The sequence below is a fragment of the Thamnophis sirtalis genome, unplaced genomic scaffold, assembly GCF_051295495.1.
Source record: "Thamnophis sirtalis isolate CommonGarterSnake01/CBP01778 unplaced genomic scaffold, rThaSir2_p1.2 scaffold_3, whole genome shotgun sequence".
In the NCBI taxonomy this organism is placed as follows: domain Eukaryota; kingdom Metazoa; phylum Chordata; class Lepidosauria; order Squamata; family Natricidae; genus Thamnophis; species Thamnophis sirtalis.
This window is the reverse complement of record NW_028261383.1, coordinates 62,779,431-62,798,414: the sequence shown is the minus strand read 5'-3', so window position 1 is coordinate 62,798,414 and position 18,984 is coordinate 62,779,431. Positions and strand designations below refer to the sequence as shown.

The 18,984-nt window shown below is 37.8% G+C and overlaps 1 protein-coding gene across 1 annotated transcript in view; it reads left to right on the top strand.

Annotated features, from left to right (window-relative positions):
• Nucleotides 1–18,984, top strand: part of CHCHD6 (coiled-coil-helix-coiled-coil-helix domain containing 6) — a 230,450-nt gene that overhangs the window by 153,944 nt on the left and 57,522 nt on the right. Inside the window, exon 7 of the mRNA XM_087707812.1 lies at nucleotides 15,725–15,860. Coding sequence (XP_087563938.1) covers nucleotides 15,725–15,860 — 136 coding nt within the window. The remainder of the gene's footprint in view (nucleotides 1–15,724; nucleotides 15,861–18,984) is intronic.

The window sequence follows — 18,984 nt, the reverse complement described above, 5'->3', positions numbered from 1 at the left end:
AGACGTTCTCTTTATATTATTAAGTTCCATTTAAAGGCTGCCTGACTCTATGGGGCGAACAAATAAGAGAAAAATAAAAAGAAAACAATATATATAAAATAGAGTATGACAAAGAACTATTATGAATTACATGTTATTCCAAATCCTAGTAGGCCAATAAGGAATTCCTGGTGTACTAAGCTGACTGTACTGTATCCACCAGACATTATTACCTGCTCATGTTTCTATGCGCATTCATCACTACATTGAGAATCATTTAGCTGCACTCAAAATCTCCAAATTTGTCGACCCTCACCTTAAGTTCATTTCAATTGTAACTCACCTCTTTAAAGTGTATACAACATGAGTTTAGAAGATGTTAGCTTAGGGTAATTCACTGACAACTAAGCCTTAGGGATGAACTATATCTGACCTCTTAAACTGAGCTTTTACTGATGCTGCACTACTGTGATGGGAGGTCATTGGATTTATTTCTAGTTTCTTCTTTGTCTCTTATTCAGCAAAAGATTTGGAGCTAGCTTTGAGCCTTATGTTCACTTCTCATAAACGTACCTGTTTTTTTTTTTTTTTAAATCTAATAGGGAAAGGGTTTCCTGTCTCCTAGTTCTAATGTTACCACCCACTTGTCATTACTCATAGTGAATTTTAGGATGAGATCTTAATTTTTCTCATCATATAAGTAAAGGTAAAGGTTCCCCTCGCACATATGTGCTAGTCGTTCCCGAATCTAGAGGACGGTGCTCATCTTCGTTTCAAAGCTGAAGAGAGTAGCGCTTTCTGGAGACGTTCTCTGTGGTCATGTGACCGACATGACTAAACGCCAAAGGTGCATGGAATGTTGTTACCTTCCCACCAAAGGTGGTTCCTATTTTTCTACTTGCATTTTTACATGCTTTTGAACTGCTAGGTTGGCAGAAGCTAGGAAAAGTAACTGGAGCTCTCTCCGTTATGCAGCACTAGGGATTTGAACCGCCAAACTCCTGACTTTTCTGATCGACAAGCTTAGCGTCTTCACCACTGAGCCACTGCATCCCTATTCTCATAAACACACAGACACACACACACACACATTTAGGACTTTTGGGTTTTTATCAATTTTTTACCAGATTAAATCTTTTTATGTTTCATTTATTGTATTTGGCTAAACTAAAAGCAGATTTTTTTTTAGTACAGGCAACATTTCTTGCTTTTTAGAAATCAAATGGCAGCAAGAACAGAAGAGTACAAATTACAGGAGCTATTTTCTCAGCCTAGCCAAACTTCTGTAGGATTTCTTTCTCATTCATTTTCTTGTCCTCTTGACCACCAGCATCTCTGGCAGAAGTAATCTAGTGTGTTAAAAGGCTTTTTATTTCCTCTGAATGAATAATGCTGATGTTTATGATAGCCCTTCACTATTTCAGAGCATTCTGTAGAACTCCTCTGACAAGGTCACATAATAATAGAAATGTTCCTCTAACGTTGTTGGTGGACGAGCCTGACTCTTTGTTTGAGCAGAGGAGACATGTATTCAGGGGAAAAAAGCAGTGGTTTATGTCAAGGCAGATTAAAAAAAAGTGTTTGGTAGAGAGGTCATGTAGCTATTGCTTGGAGGATTATATCAGTTTTGATTCAGGGTGGCCTTATCTGGTACAATCAATACTTTCTAATTTCTGTTGAGAACTCTTAACCCCCCTCTGTTCCCTGGAAGCACCTTAATAAATCTCCTCTCTTTCATTGTATTGGAAGTTAACCAGTCTCTTTTTGTTTCAAAAGACAAAAAAAAAAAAAGAACCACATAGCAACCACAGTTTACCAATCATAGCTTGGAAAAATCACAGGTTTTGCACAGTCTTCTCAGCCTTGTTGCATGCTATGTTGGTTTGATGAACTGCCACCTAATGCGCTGCCTGCTTTTTTTTGTTTTTTTTGTTTTGCAATAAAATGGCCACGTTATTTTGCGCTTATACAGTTAGCAGTGGAATTACAGACAGGAGGCTTAGATCTAAGCACTAATGTGCACACATTCTGCTGCTTAACAAATTCTTCACATCACCGACCATCCACAAAAGAAGCGGCAGCATGGAAATAAAAGGCTAGTCCTCCCCACCTCTTACTTTACTTGCTGTCCCTTCCTCGGTGTTCAGAGAGCTGTGAAGCAGGCTGGGTTTAGGGGAAGGCAACTTGTTAATCTCCTCACTGCTACAGAGAATAAAATGGCATTTCATTCCAAGCTCTGCTAATGCACTCGCTCCTGGGATAATACGAGACTCCCTGAAAATAGTGGCCAATTCTCTCCCCCCCACCGCCACCTCTTTCTGCATCCGCTTTGTCTTCTTTGGAGTGCTACATTTAGATTAGCTTCTCAGGATTAAATGTTTTTCCAGACTGAATCTGTTTAAAGGGTGGTGGGGATGGAGGATGGAAAGGGAAAACAGTAAGACGCTCCTGCTTAATGTACGTGTTTCCAGTAATCCTCCAAAGGCTGCTTTAAAATTTTATTTCCTTTCCAAAATTTGATTGTTTCTTATTAAATTTAGATACAGCAGGAATTGTGTGTGGATACGTGTCACTTGTTCTCTAAAAGGCAGTGCTGCGTAAGCATGGTGGTGTTAGGAGGATTACAAACTTGTTAAAAGATAAAACTTTCCTCTGAGACCTACCTTCTTTCTATGAGCTTCCCAAGCTGCTTATCAAAAGCTCTGTTATTTGCATGCCTTTCTGGCAGTACCATAACTCTTGTCCTCTCTGAGAGGGTTTTTTTTTTAAAAAAATGCTGTTTCTTTAAATAATTTGCTTTCTTGTGTTGTCCCACTAGAAATCAGCTTGAATCCAAGGCAGCATTCCAGTGGATTGATTGCTGGAAAAATGTACTCCACATGGGACCGCATATCTGGGAGTTCCATTTAATTATCATAGGATCTTTAAATTAAATGGGCATGACTATTTAAAGTTATGTTGGGGAAGCTGACATGTGGTATGCATCCTGTGGGCTCTGTAGGGAAAGAAAAATGTACAAACTTTACACACAGGCATACAGCTCCGAAGTTGAAATAGTGAAATATGACTGACTTCTAAAACTAAAATGTACTTTGGCATATGTCTAATGATTCAGTATTTTTTGTAAAAAATAGGATACTTATTCCTCTTACTAGGGTATTGGTATCTCCAAATACATTAAAGTCATGGGAAAAATAGTTTTGATGTATGTGGAGAAAGGAATACTTTTTCATTTATGAATAGAACTCTTAAACAGGGTTGCAGAACTTCTTTTTATGAATGTTAAGTGTTATGCTTAACAAAACCATATCAGAGTTATTAGGAGAACCAAGTAGTGAATTTAGACACATATTCCAAATGATTTGTTGGCCATTTAAGAATTGCAGTTTGATAATAAAGTGGTTAAAGAAAACTTTTCAGGCCTTTAAACTATCTAGAACTATAACCAGAAAGGGGATTGGAACTTCACTTAAGTCCTATTAGCAGGAAGGCATTCTGATTAAACAAACAACACACAAAACACTGTACTGTGTCATGTCTTTATTGAGCACATTGAACCAACATTTACAATCTTGATTGGAAAAGTATATGAAACCCTGGGATAATCACCTCTCTTTGGGTGGTATTTGTGTCAGATGTTTCAATCAATGAGTTAACAATCAAGGGTGAATTTGAAAGACCCTACCTTTGTAAAACAACATACACTAATTGCCATGATCAGAGTTTTTTCTTCATGATATGGGCTTGTAGAATGAATCATGTACTAATCAAAAGAGACCTCTGCAGACCTTAGAAAAAGGGATATCGAACTCAGGATTGTGAGGATGGATGGTTCCAAATGTTTTAGGCATCAACAATTGATTAACAAGCACAAAGTCACAGACAGGAAAAATACAGGATCCAATCTGGGTTGGTTACCGGGACCATAGGGTTAATCTTCTGAGCTTTTGGACTTGTGTGTTCTGACCTAGGCTTCCTGAGAAAACATAAATCACAATCCTAGTCCCAAAAACCCTATTTTATTTATATGGCTGTGAATTATGGTCATTCACAGTCTGCATGTCTCATAAACAGTTTGTGAAGATTCTGACAGATGTCTGCTTGAGTTGCCACAGTCTGTCAGGGGAATGTTGATAAACACCCACTTTATCTCCCTTGAAATGCTGCCAGAGACCTAATTGCCAATTGCAGAGCTTAGCACAGAGTTAAACAGAACTTTTCAAAGCTTGAACTGACCAGATGAACTAATTGCTTCCTGCAAAAGCTCATGTCCCATTCACTCTTCTTTTATGTCTTATGGGAGGGGCCAATCATCTCCAAGCCTTACTCCCGAGTCAACCCTGTTCTCTAAATTGTTCTTGCCTTCTGGCAGTTCTGTGCATGCGCACACTGGGAACAGGTTCCCGCTGTTCTTCTGCCTTGCTGATGTCAGACTCCGGAGGCTCCGGAGGCAGCAAATAACTACAAGATGGCCTTGGCCCCCTCTCTGCCTCCAACGCAGAGCCCTTGTCCAAGCCTTCCCCAGACTTCAGGACTGGCCCATGTTCCTCCCAACTCCTCACTGTCCGACTCTGCTGTCAGCAGACCACAACATTGTGCTGCAGTCCATCTTCAGGGAACATCTCTCTAGCACAGCGGTGCCAAATTTTTGTGGCTTGGCAGCCCAGCTGTGGGGCAGAGAGGGGAACCAGGCTGCATGAGTGGAGCTTCATGTTCTGTGTGTGCACCGGCCCACCACTTGTGCTGCCTGGTTCCGAATAGGCCATGACCCAGCCATGTCCTGGGGGTTGAGGACCCTTACTCTAGCAGAAAGAACTATATTTGCCTTCATTCATGAAGAAAGTACACCATTATTATTTTTCCCAAGAATGGTCAACCAACAAAATCAGTCTTAGAGCAAGATGTATGTCAGGTGCAAGCTACCAGAGCCACTTACGAAGGGTCCAAGTCAGCAGCGCTATTGTGTTCTAGGTATAACATAAGAATCTCCCCAGACTTCTTGCCTTCTCTTGGGAACAACCAGATAAGATTTATGGAACTTGGGGTGTTTGTGTGTCAAGCTTATGCCTCTTGTAACTGCGCAGGGACTCAAAGCATATTCCTTGCTTGACTTCTCTCTGCCTGCCTGGCTGGAAGTTTCCCAACAGTGTATAATATTTGTAGAAGTTATAAACTGTTAAAGAATGTCAGTGTAATGGCAAAAGATCTATGGGCCATTCTTCTATTTTATGATGTCACTGTTAATGAGTTCACCATAAGGAGAATAGAAAACTTTTGTTTGGGAGCTGCCTAAAGTTGATTAGAAATGGGTGGCTATATAAATGTTTTTTAAAAAATAAACTAGGGTGCAATGCATGGGAGGATACTAATGAAATCACTGTTGATCAGAAAACACACTGTTAACTTTGAAGTTGCCTAAGACAATCTTAGTGTTCAATAAACTATTAGAATAATGTCCTATGAAAAGATTAAAGTAGAACTTTGGAGCATTAATGAGAAATGTTTTTTTTCCCAAAATGAAAGACTATCCCTGAATAAATAGATAAATATCATTCCAACTGTGAAGCATGGCAGTGGGAATATCATGATTTGGTATCCCAATAATTGCGGAGCCCCCATGAATCTTATTGAAGTTGCATTGGGATAACAGTGTTTATATATTTAAATGGATTTATATTTATATCCATCAAATGAAGTAATATACTAAAAATGATAAGAAAAAATAAGAACATAATTTTTTTGATGTTTTTATAAAAAATAAAATCAGTTTAAGTGGGAAAAAAGAAAATTGCATCTATATTTGGAGTTGTTCCATGTGTCACAGTAACACATATTGTGTTATTCCAAAAAATTAATAGGAAAATATTTCAACTTCAGTGTGAACGAGAATATTTTAAGGGGAAAACAAGACTTTGAGCATTTGATACTCATGTCATCCAGACTTAATTTTATACAATTCCTTGCAGGTGACCTGTTGGGCCTTTTAATAAGAGCTGTCTGTTGTTTCCAATGGCCTGTTTCTTGAGAAAGATAAATGGGGGACAGAGAGAGAGAGTGAAAAGAGAGGGGAAAGCAAAACTGAGATTAGGGTTCTGCTTCATACTCCCTGAGGCCCTAAATAAATTAGTTTTGGGGCAATGTGATAGTCAAGAAAAAAGAAGCCCCAAAATATTAGGAGCCAAATAAGAGATTTCTGGGTATATCATCTTGGGTTCCATCACAGAGGAAAAGAAGTATATATAAATTCTGTAGCACTTATATAAAGAGTCAAAGTGTTGATGTTGGATCTTGAGTCAGCTAGCTTAATTTCAGGTGGGAAAAATGCACCTTTTGAAAAAACTTATCCTGTAGTGAAATGCATACTACATTTCTATAATAGGGTAACTGTTTCTATAGAATGGACAATTTTGAAAATCATGCAGCAAACAAATGGCTTCTATATGATTACCTGCAATCAAATGGTCTGACTCCTCAAACCACATCGGTAGATTTTCTCCATGCCCCTGGCATGATCTTTCAAGTCTTCTAATGATGCACTCATCCTCATAACGTAGTCCATCCACCTTATGGTTTATATTGGCCATTTTCATACATCATGCTATTGTTTGAAATCTGTCTTCATACACAGTAAATAAAACACTTTTAAATCCTTTTGCTTTTGTGTGCAAAATTTATTCTGCAGTAACAATGGCAGATGTATTTTAGACACGAAGTATAGTAACGGTGATGCTGAAGGCTGGAATCTTTTGGGAATGCACTCCAAAAAAGAATAACAGTTAACTATGCCAAAAGTGGTGAAACTCCAAAAAATGTTTGTTATATGGGAATTAATTGCCTATTAGTTAATTATCATCGCCCCTTCTCACAAAAGCTGTGGTAGCAGTCTTAACAACCTGGTCATTCAGGAACAATTTATTTCAAGGACATTGTTTGCTTCTCTGAATACTAATAATATTCGTAATTTTCAATTATACACTCAATGTGAATATCTGAAGCTTTTATTATGTAGAATTATTTTTCTCCCCAGAGGGAATAAGGTTGAACAGGACAGGAGATTAAGGATAATATATAAAATATTTTATAAGAGAGAAATTAAGTCTTGCTGGATGCTGTTACAGAAACATAAGGATACAATTTTCCCAAAAGAAGGTTCATCTGAACTATGCCCATGCTAGTTAATTAACTATAATTGAATCTAGTGATATTAGTAGAATGAGTAGTCTACTTATTCATCAACAAACAGCTAAAGTTATATTTTGTTTAGAAATATATTTTCTTGAATATTTCTTGAAAATATTCAAAATGTTCATTTTCCTCTTCCCAAGAGATGTACAATCCTTTATTGGTGCATTGTTACTGTTTGAAAGATTGATTTTTATCTTATTAGAAGCAATCACTCCCCAAGTCTCAAGAAATAGCAAGCATACTCATGTTCTGAAAACTAGTTTTGCTAGCATTATCTAGGGCTCTGTTGATTGATCAGAAATTAATATCTTGTAAAGGAGACTTAAAAGCGGATAAAATGTAAAAATATCTGCAAAATCTACATTTTTTCATTGTTTCTTCCAGCAGTTAGGTCAGGCTATTAAGAACAAAATATTAAAGCTCTTATTGGCAAAGGGATCCCAGTCAGTCTGTGAAGTAAGAACATTATTTAAACTTTGTATAGCCAATCAGGTCTGATCATACGGAGACATCACTGAGAGCGACCGAAGCATTCACATTGTTATTTTATCTATGTGGAAGATGAGAAGTGCGAATACATGACCCCACAGAAATTGTCTTCTCTTCCAGGGTCATTCCAACCAACAAGCTATAAGTACTACCATGCAATGCAGCCAGATACCATGCTGTTTTTTTCTAAAAAGATTAGTAAACAGAAGCAGATTTGAAATATCATTTAATGAATCAAAAGCATAGCTTAAATAGGATGGACATTAAAATACAGGACCAAAAGCATATGCTGATTATCAAGCATAAGAGTGTCCCTTGTGTTCATCCTATTGAAAATAATACCAGGAGGATAACAGTTTTTGACAACAATTACTGCTTTCTCTGTTTAATACGTCTTTTGATTTAGGCATATACATTATATTTAAATAAAATAGTATGTCATTCTCTTGTTCCTTTATCTCAGCCCATTATTTTCCAATGCTCTCATATAGTTGCTTATATATGATGTTGACAATGAACATTTTTACCATATAAAACTGAAGTAAAGTTCAAGGTGCTGCAATAATTTGTCTCTTTCCTTGCTATAATGTTTATTATTCTCTTTATAATATGGAATTTGAACCATTTTCTTTTTTGATTCAAACTGTTTTTGCAACAACAAAATTCTGACACATTTCTGTTTGACTTAACAACTAAATTAGAGCCCATGTGAGTACCAACTTTGATTGCTTTGCTAGTCAATCTTAAGAGCTAAAAACGTTGGTGTACCTAAACAAGGGAACTTGTCCTGTTAACTCTAGCATGGCATAAGAACTAACATCAATTTTCTTTTCTTCTTAGGAGAAAATTTTAAGTGCAAAATTGAGGAACATTGCCAAATTTGAATTACTCTGCAGAAACCTGTAGAGCCAGAATTTTATTATTTGAAATAACTTCTTTGTAGCATTTAATGCTACAAAACTTTATAGCAACCATTATGGTATCTTTTTATCTAGCTGGTAGACTCCTAAGGAAAGTAGTGTTTTTACATATTGAACTTGGTATGATGAGAAACTGAAAGATTTTATTTCTCCCTAGCCTTCTCAAGTATTATGACAGGATATATTGCGAAATATGGTATACCTGTACTAAGAAGTACTATACACGAGTGGTTTCTCATTGTGAATTCCTCCATTAATAGCTGCTAAAGTTTTACCTTCCCATTTGCATTTAAATCCAGGTGGTGTTGTATTTGGAAAAGATATAAAGGGGAAGATTTTTAAATGTACTTTGCTGAGTTATCTCCAGCAAGGAGTGTCATAGTTTCAGTGATGCCATAAGATAGACATTGTTTTGAAATGTGTTGTAATTTGCAGTTCATGCAGAGAATTGGGATTGTCTCGCTGCATCAAGCTACAGTTTTAGAAAACCTTATTTTTATGGGTTAATTCAAGCTAAAATTTCCACAGAGATGCTCTCAAATCCTGTTCTACTCTTCAAGTTCAGCCCTGGAACACTTTCATAGCATAATAAAGAATAGTCCCTCTTCATTAACCACAGAGGGTCACTTATCACACAGATATCGCTTTTGACATGTTTCTGAAAACAATCTGCTTGCCATCTGTGCAACGTAATATGTAATGAATGTATATGACTAGTTTCCAACATGTGCACATGGCAAGATTCCATCAGTAAACACAGCTTTCATGACATGTTGTATACATTTGCTGTGTATCACTAATCCATATTCACCTTTTCCACATCAACCTGCTATTATGTGAGAAATATTCTTCTGTGGAGTAATCCAGTTAACTCACATATTTATGCCTAGCTTTTAGCATATCCCTTGCCTAGGTCTTCAGAAGCATTTAAGGGCCAGAGTGCTTGAGAACATTATACATAAACATACATACATGAAAGTCTCCCAATAGTGAATTTGCACTTACTGTTATAGTACTATAACAGTACTATAACAGTACATAGGGTTACTGTCTATCACCTAAGTCTATTGAGGGTAGAGCATACTGAGACTTCCAGTGGTGAGTAATCCTACCAATAGCAATAGTAAGTCATGGTTTTATCCTCATTTACCAAATTCCCTTCCATTATCTGTGTTCCTGAAACACAATTAATAAGGATTTTGCTTACCTGTCATGACAGGTGAAATCTAAAATCTTTCTTGACAAGGATTTTTTTAACTTGGCTGTTGTTGCCAATGGAATGGACACCCCCCCCCCCTTATCTCCTACTTCCTAAGCCCTTGTTTTTTCCTCATAGCAGCAACATGCTAGGCAGACAATTGTCTAAACTGTTGACTTTGTCTTATGTGCTTTTCCACTTCTAAACCATGGATGTGATAAATTAGCTTCAACCAGAAAGTGAAAATTCAAATTGACATTTTGTATATTGGACTAAAACAGGTTTTTTGATTGATGGAATCCTTTGAGTAGCATTAAGAAATACAATAATTTGGAATTAATTGTGAAGATCCTTACTATAACTTTGAAGACATTTAATGTTTCTACTATAAGACAAATCTGCTGAGACAAATGAATGCAGCCCTTAGCTGCCATTACCTACCACTATCAAGCAGTCAGGAGAGAGTTAAAGAGAACGGCTTTCCTGACCTCCTACATTGGCCCTATGATGAATGTCTAATTTACTCCCACCGTCCTTGTTCTGTTAGTAATAAAAAGGCTAGCTCCGCACATATTCACCCCACTGCAAACATTTCTCTTAAACATCAAGAGGACACATAATAGCATGATGCCAAGCCAGGCCAATATTATCAGATTGATGTGAGCAATCATACTAGAAGAAGGATAAGTTGATGAGATTCCCTTTATTACATAAAGTGACTACATGAAAAGAAAGAGGGGATTTCAAATCCAGCCGTTCTTGATGTATCATTTGCTCAGTGCTGATCTCAAGGGGCAGCTAAGTAAGAAGAATTTTAAGGCTGTGGTGTTAAAACACAAACTGATTAGCTGCAGGATTGTCTCTCCTCACTTACATCATCCTGTCCCATTAGATTTAGCAGGGAAACCATGGTACGGGTTCCATCAGCCAGGGACTTGCATTTAGTAGGTCCCAGGAGGTGGGTCTTTTCTGCCATATTGCTCTCTTTGTGGCACATTTTGTCGCCCTGGAGCAGTTGTGGGTTCCGGATCCCGTTCCAACCGGTACGGGATCTGGAACCCACCGCAGCACGAGCATTCGTCTTAGTGCCTCCGCAAGCCTCTGCAATGCTCCAGCTGCTCAGAGGAGCGTTGCGCAGGTGCTGTATGCACCATGCGCATGCGCGGAAGCGCCGAAGACTCCGGAGTTCCGTACCAGAATGGTATTGCCTGCAACCCACCACTGCCCTGCAGTTAACTTTGTTTCTTCTCTGTTATCCCAAAGGTGCTTTTTCAAGAGGCAACTGGACTTTCTGGTTTTTCTTTGAAGATGTTTTGCTTCTCGTCCAAGAAGCTCCTTCAGCTCTGTTAAAGTTGTGCTTTCTGCAGGATGTTTTCTGCCCTGTGTCCCTTCACTGTTGAGCATAGGTGCAGGCTATTGGGGAAGAGTCTGTGCTCTCTGCATCTCAAACTGAAGCACAAATGGTTCCTGTAGTCTGCTTTTTTTCTGGAAATCCATTTATACTTCTGCATCATTCGAAGGATGTTTATCCCAAAATGCATGGCTAAATGTCTATGGAGATTCTCGGTCATCCAGGTCATGGTTGTCCCAAAGGTGCTTTTTCAAGAGGCAACAGGACTTTTTGGTTTTTCTTTGAACACATTTTGCTTCTCATCCAAGAAACTTATTCTGCTTTATGAGAAGTGAAATGTTTTCAGAGAAAAACCAGAAAGTCCAGTTGCCTCTTGAAAAAGCACCTTTGAGACACAACCAATGACCTGGATGACTGACAATCTCCATAGACTTCTCTGTTATTGTTTAGGAAGATCTGGCTATGTCTTCCGGTTGGGGATTTTTGGGCTTTGTTGTACTCGATCTTCATGCTCTCTGTATGAGCATGGGCAGCCTTATAAATAAAGATAATAAATAAATAATAAACAAATACAGTAAATAAAAACGTTTTCCTAGGGTGCTTTCAACTGGAAAACTCTTGTACAACAGTTCCAACTTTTTCTCTTAATGGATTTTCTGTTGAAAGAAAAGGATGTAGCCATGGGAAAACAAAGAAGGATTGCAAATGGGAGAAGACATCATCAGGATTACCTACCATTTCCCACAAATGAGACAGAGTGATTGCAAAACTAATGCCTCCACTGGAAGCACGCTTTATACTTTCCACTCTTTGCTTCCAATGTCTTTGCCAAAGAAATTCATGTGTCATGTATGGTTATCTTACAAAAACCCTATGAGAGAACGGGATATAAACTGATTCATTGCCATATATTTCTGAGAGAGTCTTTGAGCCCAGGTTCCAGACTGTTTTGTCCAATATACCATCTTGGTTCATTCTTCTTCTTTTTATGCCAAGATATAGTGATAATGATTTAGCCCAGCGGTTCTCAACCTGTGGGTCAGGACCCCTTTGGGGGTTGAACGACTCTTTTACGGGGATCGCCTAAGACCATCAGAAAACATGTATTTTCTAAAAAATACGGAAAACATAAAATAATTTTATGGTTGGGGGTCACCACAACATGAGGAACTGTATTAAAGGGTCGTGGCATTAGGAAGGTTGAGACCCACTGATTTAGCAGGTGAAGGAAAAGTTGAAGACGAGGACAGCAGTTATGAAGCTAAGGACTGAAGTCCTGGAATAACAAGCAATTTGAAAAGTGGCAAAAGCTGAAACGTAGGTGACCCCCACTCATACTTTTTGTGCATGGTGTTATGATATTAATTTTGATGAAAAAAAATCAAAACTCACTGAAAGGAGGAAACAGTTACAAGGAGGGAGGAAATAGAAGGAAGGGTCTTTGCTTATGTAGCTATTTTTTTTTTGAAATAGCTCAAGATAATTCTGCACACTTACATAGGCAAACTCAAACACTCACTATTCTTACCACAATCCTGTAATATATTGTAGTTATACATGATAAATGTATAACTTTCCAATCGTATATGCCTCTACAGCATACTGTAAGACTTAAAGACATTGATATAAAAAGTAGAATCTTTATTTTCCACAAAATTTCAAAAATGCCTAATCAGATAAAGTTGATTCTGACTACTATAGTCATCTGACCTTCTAAATACTAGATTAGAATCCAGCAGAACACAAATTATTTTTACTGATACTTTGCGTAAAGAAGCTCTACAAGGAAAGATGGAAAACATTTTTTTCTCCATTTGGCTAAAGTGTATATGAAACTCAAGCAAGGAATAAAAACTTGCACCTTGCATCTTTAAAAAAAAAAAAGATTACCATGCAGTCAAGATAGTTATAGAATAGGAGAAATACCAATGACCTCAATACAAAATATAACACATTTTGTCTCTCTTGAAATTGTAATATATTCTCACAGGTTTTTAAAATCAACTTTCAGAGTTAAAACCTAATTTTAAGAGTCTTAACTTGCCAATGAATTGAAGGATATTATGGTATTTCCTGCCTTAGTTTTTGTTTCCAAGGTGCTCATTCTTATGATTACAAAGACATTAAAATTGCAGTGACAGAACAAAATGCCAAATTTATGAGTTTTTGAAGCCTTCTATTGGGTTTTTCCCTCTTCTAAAATTTTGAGAAATATTTCATGGAATGTTATATCCCTGAAATACTGAGCTCCACTAAGTTTTTGTAATTTATATCTAGGATTTTCCAATGAATGTGAATTTGTGAGAAGTATGGAGAAGTTTGTTATAATTGTATTGTTATTAATATTGATTTCTGGACTGTATATTGTAGTAAGGCTGTCACTGATTAATGCCAGTGGTTTTTTGTTTTTTTTGTTCTTCATTCTCTGGTGTGGATTAGCACTGAAAATTAAAAAAAATATCCTAGAAGTTATTTTGCTGGAAGACTCATTAATGGTATTCTTCAACTTATTATGTTTATGTGAGAAGGATGTAGGCAGGGGTAGAATCCTGCTGGTTTAGCAACCGGTTCGCTGAAAACGTGCTTCGTGTGCATACGTGCGTAGTTGAGAGAAGACTTACCTTCCGGATTACTGCTTGGGAAGGAAAACAGCTGAGGCATGGCAGTCCACTCTGCCACGTGACTCAGCTGAGAAGATAAAGGTAGGTAAAGTTCAGGGGCTGGCAGGCAGGCCCACTTGCTAGTGGGAGCAAAAACACCGTCCCACAGCTGATCTTCGGAGCTACTGGTTCGCCCGAACCAGTAGAATCCCATCCTGGATGTAGGTGTCCTACTGGACTACCATTAAGAATGAACTTGCAGCTTGCTGCAGTTGCCAAAAAAGTGATGCAGTCCTAGGCTGCATCAACAGAGGATCAAGATCACGAGAAGTGATAGAGTCACTTTATACTGTACTAGTGAGACCATAGTTGGAAAACTGTGCCTAGTTCTGATCATCACAGTACAAAAAAAAAATGCTGAGATCCTAGAATTCCTAGTAATAAAAGCAATAAAGGATTTGGAGACTAAACCATATAATGAATGGTTATGGGAACTACTGTAGGTATGTCTACTAGTCTAACAAAGATGAGGACTAGGGATAACATGATAGCAGTCTTTCAGTATTTGAGAGGCTGTCAGAGAGAAGGAGTTTAACCAATTCTCCAAAGAATCTGAGGGCAGGACAAGAAGTAATAGGTGGAATCACTAAAGAGAGATCCAATTAAAACTAAGGAGAAATTTTCTGGCAGTGAGAAAATTAATCACTGGAATTGCTTGCTGCCAGAAATTGTAGGTGCTCCATGACTGGAAGTTTTCAAGAAGAAATTGGACATTTGTCTGAAATAATAGAGGTTTGGACTAGAAGACCTCCAAGGTCCCATTGAACCATGTTATTCTGTGTTCTATGTATAATGGCTGTTTGAAATTACAACAGACTTTTAAAAAGCTACTTATGGCTCGTTCTCAAAGTTACGATTGCCGCTCTCCCTATAGTCACCTGATTGCATTTTAATGCACTCCACAGTCATATGATCAAAATTTTTGATTTTTAAAAATGTTTTCTACCAGAAAATGGCAAAAAAACCCTCCCACTGGATATCTTGGATTTGCTTAATGACCATGTGGTTTGCTTAACAATGACATGATTCACTTCACGACAACAGTGAATCACTCTATGGCCATCATATAAACAGTCATAAAATTGAGTCCTGGCATGAGATGCCTCGACTTACAATCACAATGACTTACAACTAAAATTCCAGACTCCATGGTACTTATAAAATAAGAACTGTCTTTACAACCACTGAAAAAGCATTGTATTGCTATTCCGTTGCTTTCTCTTTAATAGGTTCATGTGTGTGTAAAGAAGGCAATGAAAAGATTCATATGAAAAAGTTGCAAATAGAATTAATAATAAAATGAATAAAATTCTAATAAAATTCCATTAATGAGCTGTGATGACTGGATGATAAAAGCTTCCTTTTAACATGTCTTCCAATAAAGTTTTTTTGTTTTTTTTTTGGAAGAGGTTAGAAAACTGTTCAATTTTTATTTGGCTCCCAAATAAAGAAGGCTTTTGGTTTGTATCCTTCTGCTTGTCTCACAATCCCTTCAAATCTGAAACCAAGAACAACTACCAGCTGTGGCTTAGCTGAATGATTTCTTATGGATTCAAAAAAAGGAGGATGGGATTAGTGGACTTGAACCAATACATCTGTCATTATCAGCACCAGATTCTGTGCAACCGGGTTGCACATTACTGTGGGTCAAAGAAAAAAAGTGCTTTGGAGCACACATGTACTGTATGATCTGATGGAAAGTTTTACAATTAAATAATTATAGTTTCTGTAATAGTTGGTATAGCTGTGAAGGACATCCATACAGCCCTGGGTAAATATGCAGTTGCTTTAGAGAGTTGCTCATAAATGCTAAATAAATGTGCTAAGAAACACCTTTTCCATACAATTCAAAAGCGTTATAGGGCCTTACTGGGTAGCAGCGATGAAACAAATAAGCCTATCAATAAGAAAATGCTGTTTTAATTTCCCTTTGTCTTTACAGGAAGAGGAATACACAACCTATATGTGCAAACCTGCAGGAAGCCATCATGGAGTGCTACAATGAAAATAAGCAGCAAGTCCTAAACTGCTCAGAGCTAGTCAAGGAATATCAGCGTTGTGTTAGGCTAGCACAAAAGGTACCTATAATTTTATTTCTGCTTTACATCAAGGACATTTCCTGACTACTGCTCTGTCTTGTAAAGGAACATGCCATTCAGAAGACTTTGTCTCCCTCCAGATTCTTTTGCTCCTCCAGGCACTGATGGAGTAAGTTCACATACAGTGAAAACCAGCATGTATGAAGGGAAAACAAACTAACAATAGCAAGCTTATTTTATTAATCATCCAGACAGCCCATGCAATCTTTAGAATTCTTAACTTGTCAACCTATTCTAGCGGAATATTGAAGTTCAGCACATTTGGAGGGGAAAAGGTTCGGGAAGGTAAGGCATTTGCCTTACCAAACTCATTAGTAAGGCTTACATTCAGTCTTGAATTTGGACCACAATTTGAAATGTGTTCTAAATTTTCATTTTATAACTTCCGCTTTAACACATGCACACCAGCCACTTGGTCTTCAGGTTTCCGGGGCTCTGGCACATGCAAAGATCAGCTGGTCTGCGTGCATGCATTCACCAGAAACCAGAAGAGCAGCTGGTGACGGCGTGCATACCTATACAGAGGGCTCTGCGTGCCACCTCTGGCAGGCGTGCCATAGGCTCGCCATCATGGATGCTACTAAAACTGTCAGGTTGGTAACTTTTAACTGAATGAAATGGTACATCGTCGGCAAAACATTTTCAACCAAGGTATCTCAAACAGGTTAACTTAAAGAATGAAGGGACCAATTACTTCCATGAGAATGGAATTTTAGAATGTTCCTGCTGTTCAAGAACTTCACAAGTATCTTGCAAACCATATACTTTATAGATCATGTCAGATATTTCTTTTTCTAAAATTGAAAAGGCATGCATTTCGCACTATATGGATAACAATATGAATGTCTTTACACTGCTTATATCAATGAATCACAGAATAAGCCTTCTGATTTGCATTTTCACAACAAGGACATGCAGATCAAAATGTATGTGTTACAAAATATATGCCTCTTATATCAGGAGAGCCCACGACCCTATAGAGTCTAGTATTTTGGGCCATGTCGTAGCTAAGGCAATCTCCGCTCATTTTCTCCAAAATCAATTTGGTAACCTGTAATGGATTAGCCTGAAATTGACCCTATTCCGAATACTTTTTAATGCACAGGCTGGGATCATAGAATATATCTCCTTATAAACACTACAGTAATCCAGGATTTATGAAGGATTTCAAACATTCTGCGAAATTTCCTGTGTGCAAAAGAAGCATCATTGCATTTAGTAGGAGATACTCGGTTGACCAAGCATTTCCTCTGCGTCTGTCATGGATCAGGGGGCTTCCGATTTACAAATGAGGGACATGTGCTTCCAGGCAAGGCTTCGCGGCTGAGGTGATTTCATTGGGGATGGGTTTTCATGCGAAAGGGGTGGGGAGGGTACGAGAAGAGAGCTCTTTTCATTTCTATTAATATGGTAAAGAAGAAGCCCATGTCTGATTTAAGTATAACATGAAACAAACTGCCAGACAGGTCCCACAAGAAGCTTTGTCAGAAGGAGATGGGAAAATTGTCAAAATATATTAGCTCAAATGTTGTTGCAAGCCCTGGTGGGTTTTTCTTTTCCTGTTTACCAGGAGTATCTTTATATATCCGCAAATCAGCAAGGTTAAAGCTACTAGGGGAAAGGCTTTTCTCCCGTACCTTTTGAGATCTCCAGCTTGCAAAATGTGTGATTTCCCCCCCTCCTCCCAATTCCCCCAATCTTGCATTAAAATATGGCAAGTCCTGAATCGCCACGGCACAGTTGTTTTCTCTAAGCAGCTCTCTACGGAACTTGCCTTGTCCCTTGCCAGACTTCTGTAGATGCAAGTCTTTCCTCCTGCATCTTGTAAATCAGGCTTGTATGGGGTGGGCAGAAGCAGGGGGAAAGTATATTTTTAGCAGATACATTTACCAATACATCTTTATAGCACATAGCGCAGAAGGAATGTGATTACCAAAGAAGACAGATTGCATTAAACTTCCACATATTTGCAGACTGCTGCTCCAATCCACATGAGAAAGAGGCTGGGAAGCTGCCAGCCAAAGCTTCAACCTGACAGTATTATAGAGTAAATTGAAAGCTGAGCGACTGGTAACAGCAGAGGGCACTGAAAAATCCTATTAACCTGAAGGTTTTTTTTTTTTTTAAAAAAACAACTTAACTCCTTAAGTTGGCTAGTTCACAAGGACTTCTACGTACATAAAAGCTGGTGGAGGTCTTTTCACATAATTAGTGAAAAAGGATATTGTATTAATGGCTACTTTACATTGATTTGCTACAGGGGACACCAAAATGGCAATAAAATCTGTTTCTGCTTCTCTTTCACTAAAACGTCTGCTGCGCAGGTAATTGTGGAATAAGATACAGGCTCAGCAGAAAGCCTCAAAAGACCATGAGATTCAGAATTGGACAGGAAGCAAAAAAAAAAAAAATACAATATAAACCTTTTTGTAGCAAGTTTCCTGAACCATTGTTTATTGAAATAGAAGCTTGAGTAAGAGCAGCAAATTCTGCCAAGAAGATTGAGAAAAGAGGGATAGAGGAAAAGTAGAGGCAAGGCTTCTGTTTGGGGACCAAGCTCCAAAAGCAGTTTTATCAATTGTTTCTGTAAGTTTGTGGCTGTCCGTAAGAAAGCGATTTAATTGCTCTCATCAGGAAGATGACAGACTTTATTTTTATTCAGTTGAGGTAGAGCTCAGAAACCCTCAGAGCATGTGAGTTGCATTTCTATTCAATAGTTTTTGATACTGTTGTTTGAATATTGTATCAGTGATGAAAAATAGAAATAACTACATGTTTGTGAGGAAGACAATGTGTAAGCAAGCAAACTTAAATAGTGATTCCTGGTTTAAGTGGCTTTGCCAAAGGAAGCTAAGCACTATCTGAGAGATAGAAAGTTGATACTCTAGTCTTCTGGTCAAAGAAAGGAGTGGCGGCATTTATTTATTTTTTATTGTTCTAATACCTATGTTTAGGCTAATGTTATCGTCTGTAAAATGCATTATTTGCAAGCCAAGAATAAAGGTTATAACTTTATTCATACAGAAAGTTCTTTTGGTAACAATACAAATGATTTCTTAGTGCCTTGTTCCACAATTTAATTTAATTTTTATTTCCCATTCCG